The 24,812-nt window shown below is 35.4% G+C and overlaps 1 protein-coding gene across 1 annotated transcript in view; it reads left to right on the forward strand.

Moving 5' to 3' along the window:
- Positions 1–11,358, forward strand: part of LOC149570773 (uncharacterized) — a 53,109-nt gene extending 41,751 nt beyond the window's left edge. Inside the window, exon 2 of the mRNA XM_089812337.1 lies at positions 10,548–11,358. Within this exon, the coding sequence (XP_089668463.1) occupies positions 10,548–11,121 (574 nt within the window). The 3' untranslated portion in view covers positions 11,122–11,358. The remainder of the gene's footprint in view (positions 1–10,547) is intronic.
- The last annotated feature ends 13,454 nt before the right edge of the window (positions 11,359–24,812 follow it).

Below are 24,812 nucleotides of genomic sequence, written 5' to 3' on the forward strand. Positions count from 1 at the left end.
TCTATATGAATACTGGTGACAGCAGCATATATATGTTCACTCCATGCTTTGTTTCCCAATGTGACCCCTGAAATGTGCAACTGCTGTAGGAAGGCAAAATGGTTTATACTGAAAGAAGGTGACCTTGGCAAGACGTGATACCCGCCTTCTTAATGCGTATATTTTTCCACTGCCGGAATATGGTAACTGAAGCTCCTGTGCTAAGACCAGATGCTGTAATCTATGCTGTCCCTGCTGGAAGTGGGTATAAGGTCCTTTGCGTTAGAACTCTCCTTGCTAATGGTGCCCAGTTCATCCAACCAATCACCAGTCGGGTTGCTACAGGACGCGGTAGCATGAAAAATTGCTTATGATAATCAGCTGTATTTCGAACTCCAAAGAAAAACAAACAATGAAACTTACTTTACTGTTTAACTGGAAGTTCACTCCTTGCCGATTTCTGCTCACAACCATTCAACTGCAAATTAAAGGAAGCATGGGGTAAAGTCTAGCTCCTTAGTGTTTCAGATTTGAGGGTTTTCATCCTCAAAGCCTCAAAGCAGTCACATCAAAGCAACCAGAACTTTGGTATATTTGTTTTCATAAATCTCTTGTGTATAATAGACTTGTAACTTCAAAGGATTCTTCTTCTCAATAAACTTCCATAGGATGGTAGGATCTCAGGCTCTGATACCAATGTAATATCCTTTTTTGGATATTTTACCAAAAATCGAAATATATACTTGCAGATTTAAATCCGAACAGTAAACATTTATCCAATATAAATTCCAAAATTTAAATCAATTTTTAATCAGCAGATTTGCATGCAAGAAAATTCAAAAAGATTGTTTATTCCTCCAATATTCAGAAGTATATACATAAACCAGGAATTAACACAACAATTCCCCAAAATGCATTATTATATTATATAACAGCAGTACAATAACATGCAACAATCTAAGTAATCCAATCTTATACATAGAAAAAACAGTCAGATTGGAAATATAAATAAACCTGTAAGAAGGCTAGGTTTGTGTCCAACCTTCAAAGATTCTTTTAAGTGTTTGCGTCCTAGAAGAAATAACTAGCAACTATTTCCAGCTCCCAAATTAATATTTGTTTTGAATGTTCTATTCTTCATACCCTCTTATGTGGAGCTTGTTGTACCTTTATTGCTTTTCCCAATGAGATGCACGCTCATTCAAGCAATGTGGAATAAATCAACTTTTTTGACCTCTAGTCACTTAAGTAAACATAGTACCTTTTTAAAATAAAGTGACAAATTAAATGACTTTAATAGTCACTTAGTCAGGAAACTATATAATCATCAAGCATTAAAATAGCTAAATGAACTTAGATAATCACATGAATAACTTGTTGGAAAGCTCTCGGTGAGACGCTTCCAAACCAACACTGAGGTACCGAAAATACTGAGCTCTGTTTACTTACTAAAAATAGTAAGTATTCGGACAACCTGCCAAAACTGCTCCGATGGGTCTGAAACTGGAAATGCCTAGGCCAACCTTGAGCTGAACCTTGTAAAGAACTTTTCCGCCCCTGAAACCTAGGCGAAGCGAACCAACACACAAAATTATAATGTCCCAGAAAAAGGGGACATTACACTTCATTACAGCAATCTGCAAGACAACACTGTGAACTATCACCTTGAGTTGTCTTAGACAATGTTTGGGCTTTTCTTAAATAGGTAATTTTATGCTGCTCGGTTCCAGACACTCAAACTTAATACCTAGGGTCGACAAACCCTAACAATACATGTAAAGTCATCCAAAGACATTTTTGACATTTATTTTGGAAGTTTTGGTCTACCCAACTTCAGAATGCTATAACTCTCGAACCATTGCTTCGATTGGCTATTATAACCACTTTTTGGAATCCTCAACTTCTAATCTACAAGCTTTAATCAGCACAAGCGCCAATCCATTGAGTTTTTAAGCCTCATTCGAGCACATTTAGACTTTCAACAGGGAGCCTAAAGTTATTTATACCAAAATTACACACCAAAAATCAGCAATACATCCATGATATGGCATTGAGCCCCAATCGGTAGGCTAATATATCCAAGATGAGCATCCACCTCTAAAATTAGGACATTCCGAGTTCATACGACTGACTTATTAAGTAGCAAGTCTCCACAGACCGCAACTTTGCACCAAGACAACCCTTATTCAAACAACTGAAATGAAATATTTTTGGTTGATGCAAGATTTCTCTTACACCTAGGATGCTCTTGCATTAGACACCCTAGGTAATGTGCATACGCATTCTCATAGTGCTTACCATACAAACATCCACCATGCAAAGTATAATCTATCATGATTTGCATAGACTTTGTAAGATATCCATCATAATAGAAGATTAAGTTATTGTAAGATCGCCACCTTTCAATAACTTAAGTAAATACAAGTGATGATCATTTGGAATTTGCCACCTCCTCATGATGTACACAGGGGGGTAGGCCCATTAAAATCTTAGTCACTCACAAAGACTTTTGATCTCCATTCGAATATCATTAATTAGAGCTTCAAGATGGCCTTTGAAAAAGTATCAAACTCCCTCTTCCTGCTATAACATTCTTAGGAGAAAAGATCAAGGCACATAATTCTCATAGTATGTATTGAAGATACAAACAAATAAATATGATTTTAAAGTTAGTTTTATAAACAATATATTACAATAATTTGGTATTTTGAGACTATCTCAAAAATTACAACCATGCCAAGTTCTCTTTGAAAGCGTTTCACATTTATTTTGCAGTCTGATGAAGATGATAAGAAAATGGAGAACTCTCTCTTAATCCAATATTTCACACATATTATGGATATTTTGAAGTTCCTTTACAATAGACATCTCTTTGAAACTATATCCAGAATATTGACTTTGGGAAAGGATGCTTGATGTTTCAGTTTATCAGGGCATTGAGATGCTAAGTGACCATAGTTGTCACATCTAAAACACTGTATTTTAGAGTAATCCATATGTTTCCTTTTCCCTTTGAATTTAGGTTTCTTCCTTTCATCAACTTGGGTTGTGAGAGCATGAACATCACATCCAATATAAGTATCTTGAGACATTAACATGCCCTCCTCTTGTATGCAGTCAGCCCTTAGTCGAGCAAGTTTAGGAAGCTTGGAATGAGTGCATACTCCTTGCCTAAAAGTTTTCCATGATGGTGGCAGTCCCTTCAGAGCAATCATGGCTAATTCTTTCTTATCATAGATGTGACCAATCGTAGAAACTTGGTTCCTTAGTTTTGTTATCCTCATGAAATATGAAGCGACAGATCCTTCTTTGTTCATCTTACTGTTGGAGAGATTGTCTTTCAGAGTTAGAATTCTAGTGCTATTGTTTATCTCAAACATTTCTAGGAGTGCTTAAAATGTTTCATGTGCTGTGTCTAATTCAGAAAAAATAAGAAGTAGATGATCCTTAACAACGTCCACAATCAATTTCATGGTTCTACTCTTCTTCCATTTGTTCAATTCATCACTTCCCTTTGGTGGTTGGTCAGATTTTTCAATAAATTGCTTCAAGTCATTCTCTTTCAGAGTTAACTTCATTTGTTATTTCCACAATGCGTATTTTAGGTCACTATCAAGTCTACCTTCATACCACTCACCATTTTGATAGATAAGGAATTAAGAATATTTGAGTGCATTAAATAAATCTGATCAGAATCATCTCTTAGACCAGCTCCAATACCATGTTAAATTTTATGATCAGATTTATTCAACTTAATTGAGTTTTGTAGGAGAGTTGTTAAGCCCTTTTGATAAATTTAAATCTTGATAAGTAGGAGATAATTTCCACAGCAAGTCAAATTGTGATATTGCTATTAGGATTTAACTGTGCTATCACACAATTAAATCCTGATAGCAATATCACAATTTAAATATTGTCAATCAATATATTATATTGGATGTATTGAACCTTGAATACTTATTGCGTGTCTTGTTTTCAGATTTTAGGGCAAAGAAGAGGTATACTGGAACAATGGTGAATAATTATTTGCACATTATGTTTTGGCATGTTCCTTATTCACCACTCAACACATATAATATATATGAGATGAAGAGGTGAGTCTTCCAAAGGACATGACACTTCAAATGGGGCCAATAAAGCTTTCCCACTTAATTGAATTATCGTATAATAAAATAATATATTTCATATTATTATTATATTGCCATTAAATATGTAGCCACTCTTGGCTTACATTTACATATTTGCATATTTATTGTTGATCTTTTCCGTAAAGGCCACAAACATTAACACTCCCTCTTGGACTTGAGAAGAAGATTAACCAATAAATCAATAAAAGGCCTCAACTTCTCTATCTTCACAAATTGTTAGAGGTACCAAAAACATAACTGCAGTAGATCTCAAATCTATTGTATATCCCATACATCATCTCATGATGTAAAACTCATACAGATCTTAAAATATCTCAAAGTCATCATCATATGCTCTTAAGTATTAGTCTTATGAGTCTAACTGACTCAACCGATATCAAATCCATGATATCAAGTGCATTGGCCGAATATCAAGTCCATAATACTCACTAAATGCTCCGAGTAATGGCTTCTTGAGATCAAGTCCATAATGTCACCATGTACTCAATTGACATCAAATCCATAGTGTCACCCATACTGGTATCCAGACATGGAGTCCACCAAGTACTAAATCCGACATCAAATCCATGATGTCATCCATACTAGTATTTGAACATTAAGTCCACCAAGTACTAAATCTGACATCAAATCCATGATGTCACCTGTACTGGTATTTGGACATTAAGTCCACTAAGTACTAAATCCAAAACCAAATCCATGATGTCACGTGCGCTGGTATTTGAATATCAAATACATGATATTCACCAAGTGCTTTGAGTACTAGTATCCGGACAATAAGTCCACCAAGTACTTAATCCTTGAGTCGAGAAGACTCAAACCATGGATTGCCACTATCCACAAATCATAAAAAAATATTACCACATAGATGAATTTAGCCACATATGCATACAAACAATATAGTTTATGCTATATTCACATATCAAAGAATTGATCATGCAAAATATCCAAATATCTCAATTATAGACTCAACTATATAAAAGAGGTTAGTCTTTGCTATAACATAGCCAATGATCATAACAAATGCAACCAATAATGTAGCCTAGGCTAAATATAGTCTTGGCTAAATACATAGCCCAAAAAAATATATATAAAAGAAATGCTTATACATATGAATCCCCAAAAGAGGAGTTTAAAATGCAAAACTAGGTGAAAGTAGGCCCATGTATAAACTCCCTCTTAAGTTCGAGCATCTCTAAGGTGGTGTCGAAGTTCTCAATTTATCCATGACTGTTTTAAGTCGAACCAAATTGAAGTAATTGGGGTCCAGGACACTTAATGTGATCTACTCCCTTAGTGAAGAGTTTACAAGTTTCATATATGCTCCCTTTGAAGTTTAGGTTTAACTACTTTTGGTAGGACTCCCTCTCAATGTGTACATTGTAAGTTCCCCTCCTGTTATGTAGCCAAAGTTAAAGGATAACTTCACAAGGGGTTATGATTCATTATCAAACCATGAGAATTTTCTGTTTATGTCACTTAGTTCAGATTTCTCTCAGAATTAACAGTTTATACAACCAGTTTTAATTCTTTAACTCATACTCAGAAAGGAATATAATGTAATATCCCTATTGACATTCAACCTTAAACAAAAAAATATTCTGCTCTGTTTAGAATGCACTTGGAAATGATTCCCTTTGACATTTGGCAGCTTCCTCTGTGCACCTCTACACAACTTTTGTTCATTCATTTGTGCATAATGCTGAAGGCTTGCAATGAACTTTCCAATCTTCACCATTGTTCAGGTCACCACTTTTGATCAATGTACCTCCCACTGCTATTGCTATGTCCTGATTTTGCAAGTGTTGGCCAATCACAACTATATCTTTCCCGTGAAGTTTCACTCTTTTTCTTCCAGGGATTTGCAAGTTTTGTAAAACTTATTTCCTTGTAATATGAATGCTCAAGAATTCAACTCTGCCAAATATAAAATGTGTGAGCTTTGAAGATATATATTGCATGAGCACAATCACAACCTTCAACAACCATTTATATGGATAACGATGCAACCACGATCATAAGATGCATGTGTTCAAATGACAACCTCAAACTGTGAGGCAATATAGAATGCCATCCAATAAGTTCTTCAAACATAATATGCAGAAATACAAGAAGAAAAAACACTTCTGACGATTATCATCAATAAGATGAACCACTTATTTTATTTTTATTCTGACAATATAGGATTTAATAACACTTTGCTGTTGAAGATGGACAAGGAGATGAATTCAACACTCAACATAGCTATTGATTGTAGTCACATGCAATCTTCAGTCCCAGTGTGCACTCGAAGGTCGGTGGGAATGGGCCCAACGATGCCAAGACATGATAATCATACACATGAATAACTTGGACACATATTGCAAAAACCCTTGAAATTTAATACAAGAACCGCTTAGTGGAAGGTCATCGGATTGAGCATATTCTTCTTCTTGATGTTTTTTTTGGGGCCAGAATACGCTTCTCAGAGTCCTTGATGTGCCAACGTAGAGCATTCTTGATGAACCTTTCCATTCCACTAGAGGTCATACACCTCTACATGAACTTTAGCGCATCTTCTACATTCCCATTTCATTCTCTAATACAAATTCCTTGCCTTTTTTGTCTGACACCAATGAAGAGGTCCACGGATTGAACATCGCTGCCACACCTAGAGTAATGCAAATTTCTCATGAACCCTACAATGTTGGGCCTCAACCATGCCACTATGGAATTGCCAACCACAAGATGAAAGTGTTGTTGGATGGAATGGCATTTGATTTCAAGAAGAGACAATCTCAGTCCTCCCTTGCAAAGTCACACAAACTGACCAAGGAGCCCCTGCGATCCTCAACCATTTGAGAGCATTGACAAATTTTCAAAAATTGGAAAAGAATCCTCAACTAACCCCATACAAAAATTGCTAATCTGCTATTAGCAGACAACAAATAACTAAGACCCTCCATAGAAGCCATTCTCAGATCAGTCCCAACAAACCAAAACGATTTTAAAACAAAAATTATACCACCAGCCTTTAAAGCCCAAATCGATTCTACGTCGACCCAAATGCTTAATAAATCAGAGAAAGTTGACTCTCGAGGAATATTTTTAGGAAGACGATCAGGGGATTTATGAAACCAAAAAATGTTCGTTTTTGCCCATGAATCTGAATGGATCTACCTTCAAGCGGTTAAGCTCCCCACCAAGGAACCATGCTCTAATACCATGTTAAGTTTTCATATTTTAGGGCAGAGAAGAGGTATAGTGCAACAGTGGTGAATAATTACTTGCACATTATGTTTTGGTGTGTTCCTTATTCACCACCCAAGAGACATGACATTTCAAATGGGGCCAATTAAGCTTTCCCACTTAGTTGAATTATCATATAATAAAATAATATATTTCATATTATTATTATTATATTGCCATTAAATATGTAGCCACTCTTGGCTTACATTTGCATATTTGCATATTTATTGTTGATCTTTCCATAAAGGCCACAAAAATTAACATGTCTTATCTCACTTTGTAACAGCATAAATTTAAGGCCCACCACTCTGCTTCTGCACTTGATGTGCCACACTCCCATCCTGTCTTTATCTTCACGTGATCTTTGTCACTGATCACACATGGTGCCACGCTTACTTTCTTTAGTTTGTTAACCTTTGACTGACCTGAAATTGCTTATTCGAAAGGAGTCAATATACTTGAAGACTGCCAAATCGTATTTGTTCATTGCATAGTAATGTGAGTTGTCGCGAGTCATGCAAGACATCCAGGTTGGTGAGTCGGGCCACCCCTGCCAGGTCAAAATGGCCCGTGACCTTGACCTGCCAAGTGATCAAATATTTTATATTTCTATAAGGCATTTCTATTAATATACCTTGGCTCACCAAGTCTTTGCCGAGTCATGACCAAGTCCACACCCGGTCATGAATTGAATTACCCTTGTCAAGTTAGAGCCAGGTCCAAGCCTCGTTACTTTAGTTCATTGTATCTTAAAACCTTTCGGTCTGCACGTTATTTATATGTTTTTGATTGGTTGGAACATGCACACGGGTGGACATGACCCCATGTGAAGTCACGTCCCTCCGTGGACATGCCTTCACGTGGAGTCTTGTCCATGTGGAGCCATGTCCCTACGTGGACATGGCTCCACATCCCACCAAAACTCTTAATAGCTGCTGACAATAAATAAGTGGCTTCCGATTAACTAAATTAATTTGTTTAATAACTAAGATACCGATTCGTGCTTTGTAGCCCCGGATGCAGAACTGGATGCGGACGAATGCGGGATGCGTTTGGAAGCACGTTGGATGCTGGCAGGGTGCGTTTATTGACTGCTAACTTCTGTTTTCTGACCAAATCACTACCCAGAACTCTGTCACAGTCTCAATCACTGCCTAGAACTCAGCTACAGGCCTGGTAAGGGCCTCAATCAACTTGTATGACACTCTTAATGGAGTATTTCAGACATATATGGAACTCTTGTAGCAGTTCCTAACATAGACAGCTCCTTCTGTGGCAGTATGACCCTCCAGCAGGTATGTATAAAGAGCCTTTGAATGTGTAAAGTCCTACTCCAACCTTGATGGTTCTCACAAAACTCCCAACATTGCCCAGATTGGTATGGCCAGCTGATAGACAATTTGTAACAGCAGTCAGCACTCAATAAACTCCCAGCAGATAGACATTTATATATTGCCCTATGTGATCAATGTTGGGTGTTTTTTGAGGGACAGCAAATAGACAATTATATATATATATAATGTCTAGCACTATTACACACACACACACACACACAGAGGCATCCATACGCATCTGCATCCCTCAAAAAAAAAAATCACACTTCCCGCATCCCCTTCCGGCATCCGTTTCCGAGTCTGCATCCAAATCGGTAACTTAGTTTAATAATAATATGTGTTTGATATTATCGTCAGCTGTTTGAGAGAATGACAATCTCTCCAATGTTTGATATTAAGTCATAATTCATAAATATATTTAATGTGCAATAATAATAATACTAATAATACATTATATCAACATATTCTCTAATATTATTATTATCCGACTAAACTATACATTAACAATATTTATTAGATTTGATAAATCTGAATATATATTTTATTATCTCCTTATTCTATCCTTCTACTTTTCAATATTTCACACACCTCTTTAAATCACTATTCTCCATTTACAATATTGCTGCTTATAGTAGATCATTTCTCCTTAACCATAATCACAGCTTATCATTTGTTCTATGCTGATCCCCCACTTAAAGGTATTTGCCCCTTGAATACAGCCTTTGTCTTTATTTGAAGGAAGTTGGCTTAGGATTAAATTATTTTTAGTTCTTCCCTACATCATACTATCGTATTCATTTAATGCACAGAAGCAATTAATTCATCCAAATTCAGCCAATCACATTTGATTATTTTTCAAACATTTAAGTTTGATCTATAGTTTATAAATTTATATATATTTTAAAAAATTTAAAAAGATGATTATCAGTTATGCTATTGGCTCTGACAGAAATTTTAAGAAGAAATTTCAATTTTGTTGCCAAAAATTACAATGAGCTTCCAGAAAGCTCCAAAGCAGACCTTTCTGGAAAGCTCTCCCCCTAAATGTATGGAAAGCCGCCTCCACAGACTTCCAGATTTCAGATTGCTGCTCCCAACTAGAAGTTCTATTTCTCTGTGATAAACTCCACTGCTGTGACAGAAGTCCGCTGCACTAATAAGCTTCTGGAAATACTTCAAATATCTGTACAATGTTGAGATGCTTGACCAGTCTCATCACAGATATTTACCTTTTAAAATTTAAGAACCTTACCTACTCTTTGTCAGTAGCCTTGATTGCCACAACTTGCATAATAGGCTTTCCCAAATGTGCCCTCTGCCTAATTCATACTTTGCCCATCAACATGCGAGTTCCATTCATCTGTGTTTTTGCCATGAACTTAATTTTGTAGGCTTCCAAAATGACTTAATGGATTATATCTACTTCCACACAAAACTTCGTTCTGTATAAATAATGCATTCATGGCGGGCGTATAACATTCCAGGAATAAAACTCATCAAATTTGTTTTTTGAATCTTTGTAGTGTTAAAAAAGAAGCAGCAAGATTATAAATCCCCAAAAGTTGCAAAGCAGATTTGGTTAATATGTTATGGTTTGATGTTTTCAAAAATAGTATCAACTTGTTATAAATTTTGCATGCTTACTGAAAATCAACTGAAAATTCAGCATTTAGCAATAATTAGGATATGTCTAAATTGACGAGGTTAGACATATCTGTGTGTGTTTATAGAAACTTTCTGTATCAGTTATTATAGTAATTCTTTTATATCTCATGTCATATGAAATAAGTGGAACAGTTGACTGGATAAAGCTATAAACAAAATTTGCAACCCTGTGTCACTAACGAGTTCCATGCTTCAGGTCAATGGGCGATAAGGGATGTTCTCCAGCTGCTGTGGCATACAATACTCTTTTTGATGCATATTTCAAGCAAGGCATGAATATGGAGATGGAGAAGCTGTTGCAGCAGATGTTAGATCAACGATGTGAACCAGACTCAGTAACTTATGATATGCTGATTGATGGATTTGTCAAAATTGGCAACCTGGATGAATTCTTGATAGTTTTCAGAAGAATGATAGATGCTGGCTTTAAGCCAGGAATTGCTAGTTATAACAAATTGTTTGGTTACTTGTGCAATGAAGGGAAGCTTGATGAAGCTAATAGGCTTTTTCAGGGGATGGTGGATGGTGGGCAGATCCCTAATGTTGAAACATATGATATATTAACAGAGAAATTTGGCAGAGAAGGGAGAGATGAAGAGATCAGAAGTTATTTTCAGAACCTTGTGGAGAAGATCAAACTAAGTGAGGAACTTGTTGCTCGTATCAGACTGCAGGGACAGAATGCATCTGGTGAAGAAAAATCCATGACGGAAACACAGGCACCTTATGCATGCACTGAAGATGATAAAAACTTGGAAGTTGCAGTGTGAGATATTTACACATTGAGTGAAATTTTGGAAGGTGATGGGAATTAGTTTTCACATAGGTGTATCTAGCATGTCGGATAGACTTTGCTGACAACTCTGGCTCATATAATGTTACTTCTAGAAAGTTGTAAGATGCCACCCCTGCACTGATACTAATATTTCACTACTTGGTCAATTCAGCTATATAAGATTATTGTCAAACAGTTTGTTTTGGGAAATATATTGAACTATTACGTTTAATTAGTGATTGCAGCTGACTGATATGAATTGTGCTGTAGATTATTCAGAAATGCTGTAATATTGTATTGTCCCATTTTTGGCTATGTGAGAAAATAGGGACAATTGTCTAGTGACCCCAAATCACAAGGAACCTTTTTCTGTAAGAACCTTATTTTCTGCTATAGATGATGACTAATGAACTTAGTCAGTGTAATTGCTTATGTGGAATTGAGATTTGCAAAAGATCTATTTTTCTAACTCAATCATAATTTTTGTATCTAATCTGATCTTTATGATATATGCAACAATGATTGATATGTTGCTTATAGTCGTAATATTACCATCTCAGATATGGACCCTTTAACAGTGACATAGTTGCTGTCTCTAACATGGATTTATAACCTTTGCCGCAATAGTCTTTTGCTTATGGGGTATATCTGCAATTATTGCTTGCAACCAAACTGTGGTTGATAAGGCCAGAGCTTGATAAGACAAAATCCAAATAGATTTAACCAAGACATAATCCTTCATATATGAGGTATGCATTTTACTTCTTTACTGTATTTCCAAGTTTGTTCCCTGCTGTGTTGAAACTTGTGACAATTCGTGTGGCATGCTAGAGTCTCATATAACTGCTCTAACGTGATGTGATAATGCCTGTTTTCCCTACTGGGTTTTATCGCTTAGTGTGTGTCCTTCCATTAACTATTTGTATCTCTCCTTAACTATTATTTGCGAGGTCAAATCTTCGATGCTGAAGAAAATGTTATCTGCCCGCAATTTGTGGAAGCATTGATGACTTGTATTGAATATGATTCAATTACAAGATACAAATTTTCAGGCATTTCAACACGCCAATTCACAGTTGCATTCTCTGTTCAGAGATATGATTTGGTGACACCCTTCTATAATGATAGTATTTATGGCATATAATGTCCCAATTCTGGTTGCTTACAAGTTGCCTTCCCTGGAGTATGCCCACCTCTATACATGTTTAGACTTTCTGACATCTGATGACAAAATGCTGGCCCATTTGGTTCATCGAAGATGATGGGAATTGGCTTTTTCATAATCCAGATTTGAAATTTATTGCATTTGATTTAAAATTGGCAAAATAGAATTAGAATACCAGACTTTTAATTGTCTCAAAACCAGGTAATCAGACTGCCCACTAACAACTAGGATTGAAAATCAAAACCTGGTTATGCTTTTTGAGAAATGTAAAAAGATTAGATGGGACTATTTTTTGTAGTCTAACTACAAGTCCAAGCTTACACATAAAAATATATCTTCCCACTCATCTTCCGAGTGAAACAAACGGTTCAAGTAAGAGCCCAAAAATAGGAATGAAGATTTGCAAAATCTTGATTAGGCTGAATTGAGATTTGTAGAAATCTTGATTTCTACAATTCCATGAACCAAACGGACTCTATTATGGAAGAGACTCTAGCATGCCACTGTTGTTCTCCTGTTCTGAATTCGTTTCTGGTGTTCGATGCCTTAATTAACTGCATACACAGGTCCAATGCTTATATTGATGTGGAACGCTGATGGAACAAAATTGGTGCTGATGTATTCTTTCTTCCTGTTCCCCTGCTGACCATGTGGATACAAATTGTAACTGCACCAAATCTCCCTGACTAGATGTCGTACTTGTACTCCATGCTCCATTGATGGTTTTATGTTGTTTTTATATGCATCTCCAATGTTATTTAGTTTCCAGTGTCTGAGCATTCTTTAGGTACTCACGATAAGGGTGAGGTGGCATGTTGCTAAAACATACAATCTATAACCATTGCCCCACTTGATAGGACAGTTAATCGTCTCATGTAGATAATGGGCATTATTAAAAAGTAACTTCATTATTTATTGATTTCATATTAGGTATTGATTATGTTAATTCTTTACATTGTTATATTAATGATTTATTATATTAATATTTAATTTCTGGCTGTATACATTAATTTGCATACCTCAGCATTGAGTCTTGGGTACCGCACAATACTTGACTTGCTCAAATGTGTTTGTCACTGGTTTGATGCAATAACCATCTTTGCTTCTTTGCAAAAGTGTGAGGCACAAACACTGCCCCCAACTTTCAGAAAACTTGTGTAGAATGACCAACAACTACACACCTTGAAAATAGTTTTCAGTATCAGTATTTTATTAGATGGACTACACTCCAGATTGTTCCCAAGTTCTTGTCCCTTGTAAGCCCATAGAATCTGGTAACTCCGGTATGGAAGTTTCAATGCACCAACACTAACAAATCCTAGATGCAACTTCCGCAATGGATCTCATGCAGCTAGCATGTTTGACCCTCAAAATTCCGTTCATATATGAAGTGAAATGAGTGGAAGGTTGACACTGTGTTCTATTGATAATAAAAGAAGGCCAGAGTTCCTATGCTGAAACCTATGTTCCCCCGAGTTACGAGGATGGCAGGGGACAGTGGGACAGGTTTCCAGGACTGCAAATTTTTTTGCCGATTTTTGGGGTCGGAGAGACGGCAAATGGGGACATCTATATAACAATAGGAAAAATAAAAATGTATAGAGAATTTTAAAATATTTAAATGAAAATATGGATGAAGCATGTACTTATACATAATAGAACCTTAAAATGTAAGAATCAACAAAATTTGTGCCAAATCTATGTTACTTTGAGAGTCAAAGTCTAATTTGTTCCCTTAGGAGTCCCCAAGTTTTCCAAGACATTTTGGGGACGGTTGAAAACAGAGTAGTAATAAGCAGCAATCTCTTTCAGTGTAAAGGGGATTCTGATGTGTTATAGTTGGGTATTGGGAAATAGGAATATCAATATAAGAATAATTTCTAGATAACACCCTGACCAAAGCTATCAGATTTCATAATCTATGAAAATTTGATCTGCTTTTTGGGAAAGATTAAGTTTTTTTCTCATCAACATTTCAGATCACACTACATGATCCATCATCAGGGTGCAAGAGGTTCAAAGAACGAAAGAAGTGCAGATCACAGACCCCAGATGGAACACATAAAAAGGGAGGGAAAAGGGGGCAACAAAAATGGTAAACAAGTGTGTGTGTGTAAAAAAAATACGTATGTATAGATAAAATTGTTTGTTGTTTACGTGAGTGAGTGTAGTTGTATTCAGCTTCTTGTTTGTGGTTGTGGTGAGAGAAAAGTCCAACTCTTGACCCTAATCAATTTTAGTCCGGACAGGGAATTAATCTTTCTCAATAATTTTTTGTTTTTGTTAAAGAGTTTATTTACAGTATACATTAGCTTACAAAATGCTAGTTGGTAGTTGTATTTTTGTATTTGTTCTTGTTATTATATTTTATTATGTTTCTTTGATTACATGGACTTTATTATTAGTTTATTATTTTTATTGTATTTCTTTGAATACATGATTATATTTATTATTAGTTTATTCACTCTTGACTAACCTTGCATGGTGAGTACTATGGATTCTCGAATGAACTTGCTTTCATCCTTCATTACTTTGTCAACCCAATCATTCATAGTTGCAACCAATACCTTGCCACATTGAATTTGGTTCAACTTGTTTCTTTCGGGAGAAGTAGGATGAAATGTCTGAGGGGCTTGAACCAAAGACAACATCCCAAAGTTATTGGAGGCATTGATGTACTCTACCATGGCTCTGCTAATCTATTTTAATTCCTTGTCTTTGTTATCTTTCTACAAACGAGTTAACATTCATTTGGATGATTCCTCAAATTGGTGATTATTTGCTTCCTTGCCCATAACTCCTAAATCAACAACCTTGATTTCAAAGTCCTCAATAGACAAGTCCTGAACTCCTTTGACTTGTATACAACAACTTTAGTAACCCATTGCCAAGTCTTTGAATCTTCAATCACCTTAGTAGTTGTTTTCATTTTTTTTTCCCTTAGGGGTCTTTGTTGTATATTTACTCTGTTAGAATATATAGTCCACTGATATAACGAGGGCGGGGAGGTGAATCAGTTATACAACTATTATCACAATCATCAACCTTAAAACAAACTTAACCATATAAGTAATATAAACTGAAACCACAAGAAGATACTCATACACAATTAACATTAGATATGTTAACCTGATATGCTATGCCAATTGTTGTTAGTAATCCGATAATGATTGATTTAGAGCTCGATATTGTTGATGAGGTCTCTGCTTATGTGGATGATTTCTCCTCCACTGTTGCTATCTTTTATTTTAAGAGTTTTTGGCCCTCTCTGTTGGAGTTGCATGCTTGGATCACCCGTGTTTGGGAGCCCTTCATTTCAGATACAACTCAGATATACCTTGTGGCAAGGGGTTTTTTCATTGTGAAATTTGAAACTACTAAAGATAGAAATGCCATCTTGTGCTGTGGTTTCTCGTGGGGGGAGAAGTTTCCCCTAATGGCTAACCTTGGTATAAGGATTTTGACCTGTTGACAGAATTTTTTAATAAGATTCCTCTGTGGGTCAGGTTGCCGAATCTCCCCTTCACCTTTGGGTGGATATTGTCCTGGAGGCAGTGGGGGATGCCCTTGGGGACTTTTTGTTGGTTGATACTGCATCTTCCAATGTGTTTAGGATGATGTATGCTCGCATCCTAGTTGATATCGACATCTCCAAGGGACTCCTGAAATAAGTTAGTTGAACTCTCTGCTTGGTTCTTGGATCCAGCTTCTTGATTCCCCTTCTGATGCAAGAAATGCCACAAGACCGGCCACCTTGCTACTTGTTGCTCCCTTGAAAAATATAGACCAAAGAAGTCTCCTTCTTGGTGGAAGGGGGTTTTAGATGATCACTACACGATTCAGAAAGCCCCCTCTGTGGGGAATGACTCTTCTCAAGACACTTTGGTGGCATACTTGATTGTTGTTTTTGATAGTACAACTATCCCTATGGTGGTGACCTCTTCTGTTCACCCTCTTTCGAATTCTCTCTGGCAATTCGACTACTACCCCTCATGTGGCTCCGTCTCTAGATGTTACTGTCCCTTCTTCTGTTGCGGTCTGTTCCCCGATTGCGGGGGTTTTAGGGGTTGGTTGTGGTGTTGCTGACTTTGCGTGGCAAAAGGCTACTAGTATGGTGGAGGATGAATGGACCACAATAAAAGGTAAAATGGTCAAGCCCTCCATTCCTTTCGATATGGTATTACATTTTCAAAAGATGAGACCGAAAGAGAAAACTTGAGTTGTAGTTGTCCCTTTTTTGGTTCTCCTGGCTCTTTTGCTGTGTTGTTCTTTGTACTCTGACATGGTAAGGGACTTATTGTCTATTCCTCTTTTTACGATGGGGTTTCAGGTGCCGTTCAAAACTTGTTTGTGTGGCTGATGAGTACTGTGTTATTTGCGATGCCACCCTGGTCACTTTGTCTTGGTTGGTGACCTGTTTCACCTTTGGGTTGTTGTTTTGTTTGAATTGGGGTTTCATTGAAAATTTTACGATTTGTAAAGAGTTTTAGGATCCTTTCAAAACCTGTTTTCCTTAATAAAAAACACCAGATACGTTAACTAGGGAAACCCTTGATCAGAGGGAAAACCTTGGTGGGGATGGTACTCTACTAATATAACTATTCCTTGTTAGAGGATATACCCTGTTAGAAGTCTGTTACAACATTCAATACATATAAGTCCCTGTTATGAGACTTTAAATCCTTGTTAGGAGATTCCAACCCTGTTAGGAGTTGTGGAAGACAACTAGACCCACTGCTCAAACAACTTTAAGGTTAAGACCAGTGAACCCACTATCCAAATGATCTTTGTATTATTCTTTGCAAAATAATAGAACTGAAATGTACTTCCTTTATCTTTGTTCTGTCAATCGAACTTTTGCTCCTCAGAGCTTGTAACCAGTTCTCATATTGTGCATCCAATAATCTCTTGGATTGCTTACTTGCATTTAGTAAGCATTTTGCTCCTTTTTGCACTTCGCAATTACTTCACACAATATTTGATACTTTGACCCAAGATACACACTACAATCAAAGAAAACAACTTTCCTTTATACCATATCTTCATAATAATTCCTTGAATTGGCCTTGAGGCTTTCCCAATTAATTATAATAAGACAAATTAATTAAATTACAATTACAATAGCACTGTCGGCACATAGTCTATACAAAACTTCACAAGTGCGATACCAAGGCTTGCACACTCGCTAACATCATCATACAATTGTCCTCTATCACTGTGTGATTATGCACTTCTTCATTACATCTTAGATGAAAGATATCAATCAATCATCAGAACACTTTTTTTTAGTACTATGTTTTTGCACTGCTCTCAGTAAATTAGGTACAATTGTTGTACGCCATTGACTTTGACTCTGTGCACTTAACCACGTCATCAGGACATAGTCTGGAACATGTTCTTAACTGTGCATTACCATACAATCAAACTATTGTCTGTACCAGTAAGATCTTTGATTGTTGTTCTCCTAGTCTTTACAGAAACACTGCTATGTTGACATCAATGACAAACACAATCATGAATGCCGCATATTAATACTCTCCAATGCTTAGGATACTCCCCCGATGTAGTATCATCATCATTCATGCTAACATACTCACCATATTTTTTATAGGTATGGAGATTGGTATGAAATTACGTTATCTATTTAATGATGTTGTCAACCAATGTGGTGCAATGAAAAACACAGTTTTATCCTTAGAGTGATTTGTGGGGGTGGACAGGACATTTAGGGCCGTCAATAAAATCAAACAATTCATATTTTTGTTGTCTAACATCCATAGATGGAGAGTCTGGGTTCTATTCCTTTCCCTTGTCGAAATGAACAAATTGTTCCCTCGTTGGTCATCTCATTGTGCTTCTTGGACTTTGTTCTAGATCTAGTTACTCATGTCACAAAATGAATAGTAATAGGCTCAACAATATCTTTGCAAGAAGTATATTTCTTACCCTTAGACTTCACCTCACCTACATCATTAATGTGAACATAGACATTAGAAGTATAAATTGGAGAAGACAGAGAGGTTTTTTTAGGCCTGACCTGTTGAACCATCTGTGAATTTTTCTGGTTCCACCCCTTTTCAATACATTTGATTACAACATGGGTTCTCTGTTGTATATCATCCTCCTCTTCTCATGTCTAGTCAACTATAGTTTTCCCATATTTTGGTTAAATGATGTTTAAACCATCATCTACTATATCTAGTTAACATTCATTTTCATTCACAGGGTAATAACCTGCAATAACTAAAGCCTGCAATGATATCTCCTAATGACCTCTACTTCATCAAGGCAATCCTCCCAAAAATCCTCAAGGTGAGGAACAGACAAAAATCGATAAGTCAACCCTAAGGTTTGTCTGGCAAAATCATTATTCTCAAACTCCTATCTTTCATGATATTAGTTCAAATTAAAATTATGTAGGTTACTCCCCACATTGATTGCATCAGCTAAGGATTTAAAAGGGAAAACACTTTCCCACCTTTCTTCAAGGAGGAACCTTTTTATTACTATAGAGAGCTATCTGCAAACCTTAGCTAACACAAAATAATCCGGTGAGTAATTTGGGCAATTTCATTGGCTCATCTTTGAAGCTTTGACCTTGATGTGTGTGAAGCGCGAGTACTAAATGTAGAAACTTCCATAAGTCAACACCAATTTATGGGCTTCTTCTATCATCCTTTTGTTTGAAAACCTTGCCTCCTCAATATAAACTTCCCATAAATACATCATGTACTTGCCTATAATTCTCCAATGCCTTATTCCTTTGTAACATAAGATAATGCTCATAAATGGAGATAGTCTTAATCCAAGGTTTCTGTGGGATCCTTGTTAACTTTTTAGTACATGCTAGACAAATAATGAGGTATGGAGACATGAAGAAATCCTTTCTATTCAATTGAGCCAATTTAAGATTTTCCCTCATGGAATCCGCTATTACTTCACCCCAATCTAAATGTTACTTTCCTTCTAAGATAAATGTAGAAGTACATCCATTTTACAAGTAAACATGCCTTACACAGATTGTTAACTCTATGCAACAACACCATTAAGTCATGGACATAGGGCTTCATATGATCTTTGGTGAGGGTTTTTGGTAATCGAGAGCCTCGTTTTTAAAATTTCAACAACTAATTCCTCACAATAATGCTCCAATGTTTGTTGATGCTTTCATTCAATTTAATGATAGATTAGGCAAGAGTAAACTTGAAACATGACTGCTTAGGTATTTTGAGCATAGAGACAATGATTTCTTTATCAACATGAAATAAGATTTCATCATTATTCTTTATAACGCTTTGAGTTATGACATCATATACCGATTTATACATTCTTGGATTTACTCTGGACACAAGACAACCGAGTTAACGCTGGTGACCTCCATTAAACCACTTTTTAGAATCTCTAAGGTGAAGGGTTCTTCCAATTGGTTTGTCATCCTTTTTTTGAATTTCTCTAAATCAAACTCCTTCAGGCTTATGTCACTTATTAATGGCCCTTCACAAGCTAAATTAGTGACATTCCTATAGAAATGAAATGCATACTTCATGGTGTTTCAACCCCTATTTTGAACATATTGAATCATTTCTATACTTCAACAAAAATTTCAAAGTAAAGACAAAAAGAGGTCTATCAGGACTCACTTTGAGAGTGCAAACACTTAGAAAAATTCCTTGTACACAACAACTTTTACCTTCATACCTTGCATTGGGAATGCAATTGTTAATGATTTTCTATTACAATCTTTTTAAATAGACAGAGAAAAAGAAATCTTACATCTTAATTATTGTATCTCCCCTTTATAGTGAAAGGATTTTGATTTGATGCTTTCATGATATGTTTATTAATATTTGTCACATCACTCCTCTTACCTCACTGAGTCATGATTTTAGAAATCTTTCCAACTCACCTTTCTCGTATCATTCTTGAGAAGTATGATACTTTTTTAGGGTGCTCAACTTTAAATGACTATCATACATAAATTTTTCCACAACACTAGGGAACCATTTTGAACCACCTTGAACCTATATGAACCTCAATTCAAAATGGTTCACAAAGGTTCATTGTGGTTCACACCTTTACGTGTGTTCAAAATCACATACTTATGTGCTTGTGTACTAGAGAGAACATGTTTACGGGCCGTTCACAAGGGACACTTGAAACCTTAGAGAATTGCAATGAACCCACTTGAACCTCATTGGACTTAGTTTGAAGTTATTTGTGGTACAAGATGCTTTGCATATATCTTTGGCCACTTTGAATTACAGAGAATATACTGCCTTTATATGTAGCTCCATGGGTGGACCCACCTTCATCAATTTTTGAACTCCCTTGAACCTTGTCAAACCAGTTTGAACCTCTTTGAATTGGGTTCAAAGTGGTTCAAAATAGTTCATAGTGGTTCATAGGTACAAGGTAGTTTCACAATTTTGAATATAAAAATGCTTAGATACATAACATAAAAAGATACAAGGACATAAAATAATAAGAGATTTTGAAACTGAACTCATTAATGGAAGAAAGTTGTGCATACTTTGTTTGAGGATTGTGGACATGGATTTTACAAACCAATCAAACTTGTCAAAGTTAAAATGGGGCAACTATAATTAGGGACTAACATAACCTAAACAAAAATTTAATAGCATAGTATAAGCTAGTTACTTTGTTAGCTAGTGCTTTGGAAACATGCTATATTTTTGTTTAATGAATTTTCTATAATGCTATTATTTTTGGAGGAAAAGTCTTAGAAATTGCATAAGCAATTTTGCAAATAATTCAAAGAAAAAATGCTTATACTAACATCATTATAAGAATTTTTATGTTGAATGCAGTTTTTTTAAGAGTGAACATATAACTTGCATTTGATTACTTTGTCCTTTACTAGATGATGGTCTCAACCTCCTTCTTTACCTAGATATTTCTTAAAGAGAAGTTACATGACTCTAGAGGTCAAATAGTCTTGGTGTTAATCAAATGAGATTTGTATGAATGTTGGTCTCTCAAAATGCATAAAACATATTCCATTTTTTAGTTTATTCTTATATCTTAGTGAGATTACCCATATCCCCTCCATTATCTAGAGGTTGTTGCTAGCTCAAACATTCCAACTCCATGGCAAATGGGGTTGTGTGAATGATTCAATCTCTCAACATTGATAAGATGTGTCACTTGCTTTGACTAGCAGTGGAGAATGCAATACCACATGTAGGGGCTATCTATGGTGCTAAAATTTTAATAGAAGAGGGAGCTAGATGCAAGCCTCATTCTTGTTGTGTCCAAGTCATGTTGAAATTTATTAAGGGGACATGTCATTATTTTTGGAAATGTTATGTATGATATGAAAATCTATAGCATAATTTATTCCATTACTAGCCGTAAGAGATCATAATATGTCAACAATCATTTTCTAGAATTACTCTAGCACATGTGCTATGCTATTTGCATTAATATTGTAATCGGGGCTTTTTGTCGACTTTAGCAACAATACCTTGTGAGCCTATGCTCACACTTTCCAGCCAACAACAACATCAAAGGTATATGGGCTTGGGACTATTAGATTTAAATCTCTCTATTTTTTTTTCTATCTTTTGTAGATTCATTTCTATTTCTAATGGCCACTCCTTTTCTATGTTTCCATACTCTCTCTCTCTCTCTCTCTCTCTCTCTCTCTCTCTCTCTCTCTTATAGGAACATTCTTGTGTATACTTTTATATATAGATCATTTATGATCTTTGTTCAATAACACATTCATTATTTTACCAGAACATGGTATCATACCTATTTTTCTTGAAAATTAATAATTTCATTATTGAAATTTCCAGAGTTATATTTTGAAAATCTTTAATTTCTTCTTGAAAATTTTGATTTGTAAGATTTTTGACAGTCTTTTCGTAGGTGTGTTCAAAGATTCATTTGCATAAATTTTTCTCTAAAGTTGACTAGTGCTTTTTCATGATCATTGCTTCTTAAAATCGCAGAGCTACAAATTGCAAATTTTTTTGGAAGCAATTTTCTTACATGCATGAAATCTTCTTGTTTGCAACTTTGATTTTTTTCCCTACAATCACCTCTCTCTCTCTCTCTCTCTCTCTCGCTACTCCTCTACTCAAAGATACATTTTATTGGGTCTTTTCAATGTTTATGGCACACACAACTCCTTATTCTTCTAGTAACAAAAATTTCAATCATCATCTTGGTCATTTTTTTGCGTCAAACAACTCATTTCTCTCTACCTCAAGTTTTGACTTGTTCATGTTTGCCTAGGGTATTTGCACATTTCAATTAGGGGTTTCACCCTTCATTTCAAGTTGATATTTTTTTGTTTGCAAATCCCTTGTGAGGTTTTTCATAAGCTCAACTGGGTTGGTCTCATATTTATTTGGGTGCATCATTTTTTGTGCCTCAATTTTTGAGCCAACAGATTCAACGCGACACTAGATTATTTCTGGGTTTTTTCTCTTCTAGTTATCTTTTCTTGGGTCTTCCATCGATCTACCTCAAAGTTTGTGCCTTTTCAGATATTCATGTTTTTTTTTCTTCTCAAAAATGTGTCATGGCATCTCTTGCCAATCTTATCTTAGAAGTTTGCCAATGATTCAACAAAAATAACTACAACACCTTGAAGCAGAGAATAATGATGATCTTCAAGTAATGACACCTTTGAGGTGATTGTTATGGGTATTGAGACTCATCCTACTACAGTCAATGCTATTCAAGAGAAGTTTGATGAGTGTAATCATGAATCTGTTGTGTTCATGAAGCTTTTAATTAATGATGAGCAACTAACTCATGTGCTATTAGGAAAGAAAGGTGCATAGATCTAGACTACATTGAAGGATCTCCATGAGACATCAAACAAAAGATCTTTCTTTCCGAAGAATCAAATACTCTTTATTATTGTGGATGATCACATGTCCTTACATGAACATCTAAAGATTAAGAACATTAGAGATCAACTTGAGGCTATTGGTTATACAATGGAGAACAAGGATATGATAGACATTACTTTGAAAATTTTACCAAAGTCCAATGAACACTTTATTGAGAGACTTAATATTATTGCAACTAATGTTGAACTTAAATTTTCAGGTTTGTGGATTTGACTTATGCAGGAAGACTATTGGAAACAATTATTTGGTAGCAGCACTCCTTCATCCTCCTTTGAACAAGCATTTACAATCCAATCCTTTCACAAGTATGAAGTCTCATCTTAGTTGTCAACTTAGAGTCATGAAAGCTTCAAGAATTGAATTCGTAGCAACTATTGCCATGAATTTGATCATGTGATTTGAGTTTGCATGACTCACATTGCTTCTAAATAATGAAAGTAGGTTGGGTCTCAATCACATGCCAATATTTTAGAACATACTTAGCTTACTGATCAACCTAAGTCTTCCTTTTGCGCTTTCAAAGGATTCATTTGCAAACTTTTTTTTGAAGTTAGATTGAGCATTAGGGGAGGGTATCTGGGTTAAATCTCTCTATTTTTATTTTTCTCTCTTCCATAGATTTATTTCTATTTCTAATGGCCACTCCTCTTCTATGTTTCTATATTCTCTCTCTATTCAATATGGAAACTCACACACACACACACACACTCTCTCTCTCTCTCTCTCTCTCTCTGTTTGTTATAGATATTCTTGTGTATACTAGTATATATAAATCATAAATGATCTTTGTTTAATAACACCATCATTATTTTGCCATAACAAGGACTACATCTTCTATTAAGGATGTTATACTAACATTCACATTTTTAACATTTTGCTTCTTATACGAGTAGGGCATCTTACTAGTTTTTGCAGTAATATCTTACCAACTTATAAGCATATTATATTTGGTCAACTAATCAATTAAATTGTGAGTATATTATCATATTGTATTTGGGTGATGTGTCCAAATTGAGATTATATCAAGACTCCATCGTAGAGATACATAGTGAAGGTGGAAAATGGGATTTAAAGTGATTTTAATTATGTTGCACGATATCTACATTTGAGGATTAAATATTCAAATCTAAAAATAAAAGTTTGATGAATAAATTTGACAAGAAGGCAGTTGGATCAATTATATTTCTCATCCACCAAAAGATGTGTTGAGTTTAGGGGAGAGAGACCAGTAGTTGTGCACAATCCAATAGTTGAAGAATGTTTTATCTAGTCTTATTACATATTTTGATTATATATTGTAATTAAAAAAACCACATGTAAATATAAAAATTCCTAATGATTATAGAAATATATCAATACTTGAACACATGAGAACTTATAACTGTTAAAGTAAAAACACATAAGTAAATTCATTAAAAAGTGAAGTAAATGACTTTTTATCTCAAATAAAATATCATAGCTATCTATTATGTGTGTCACTTAAAAAATAATATGCCCACTTAATAAAATAAAATGCACACTTATACATATATTGTTATCTTAGTACACAAATATTGTTCTTATGTGTACAACTATTAGGGTAGCAATGCATATGCATTAGATCATTTTATATTAACAATTTGTCATATCACATTT

The sequence above is a fragment of the Cupressus sempervirens genome, chromosome 2 (assembly GCF_028749045.1).
Source record: "Cupressus sempervirens isolate cs-2001-9-10 chromosome 2, ASM2874904v1, whole genome shotgun sequence".
Lineage (NCBI taxonomy): Eukaryota > Viridiplantae > Streptophyta > Pinopsida > Cupressales > Cupressaceae > Cupressus > Cupressus sempervirens.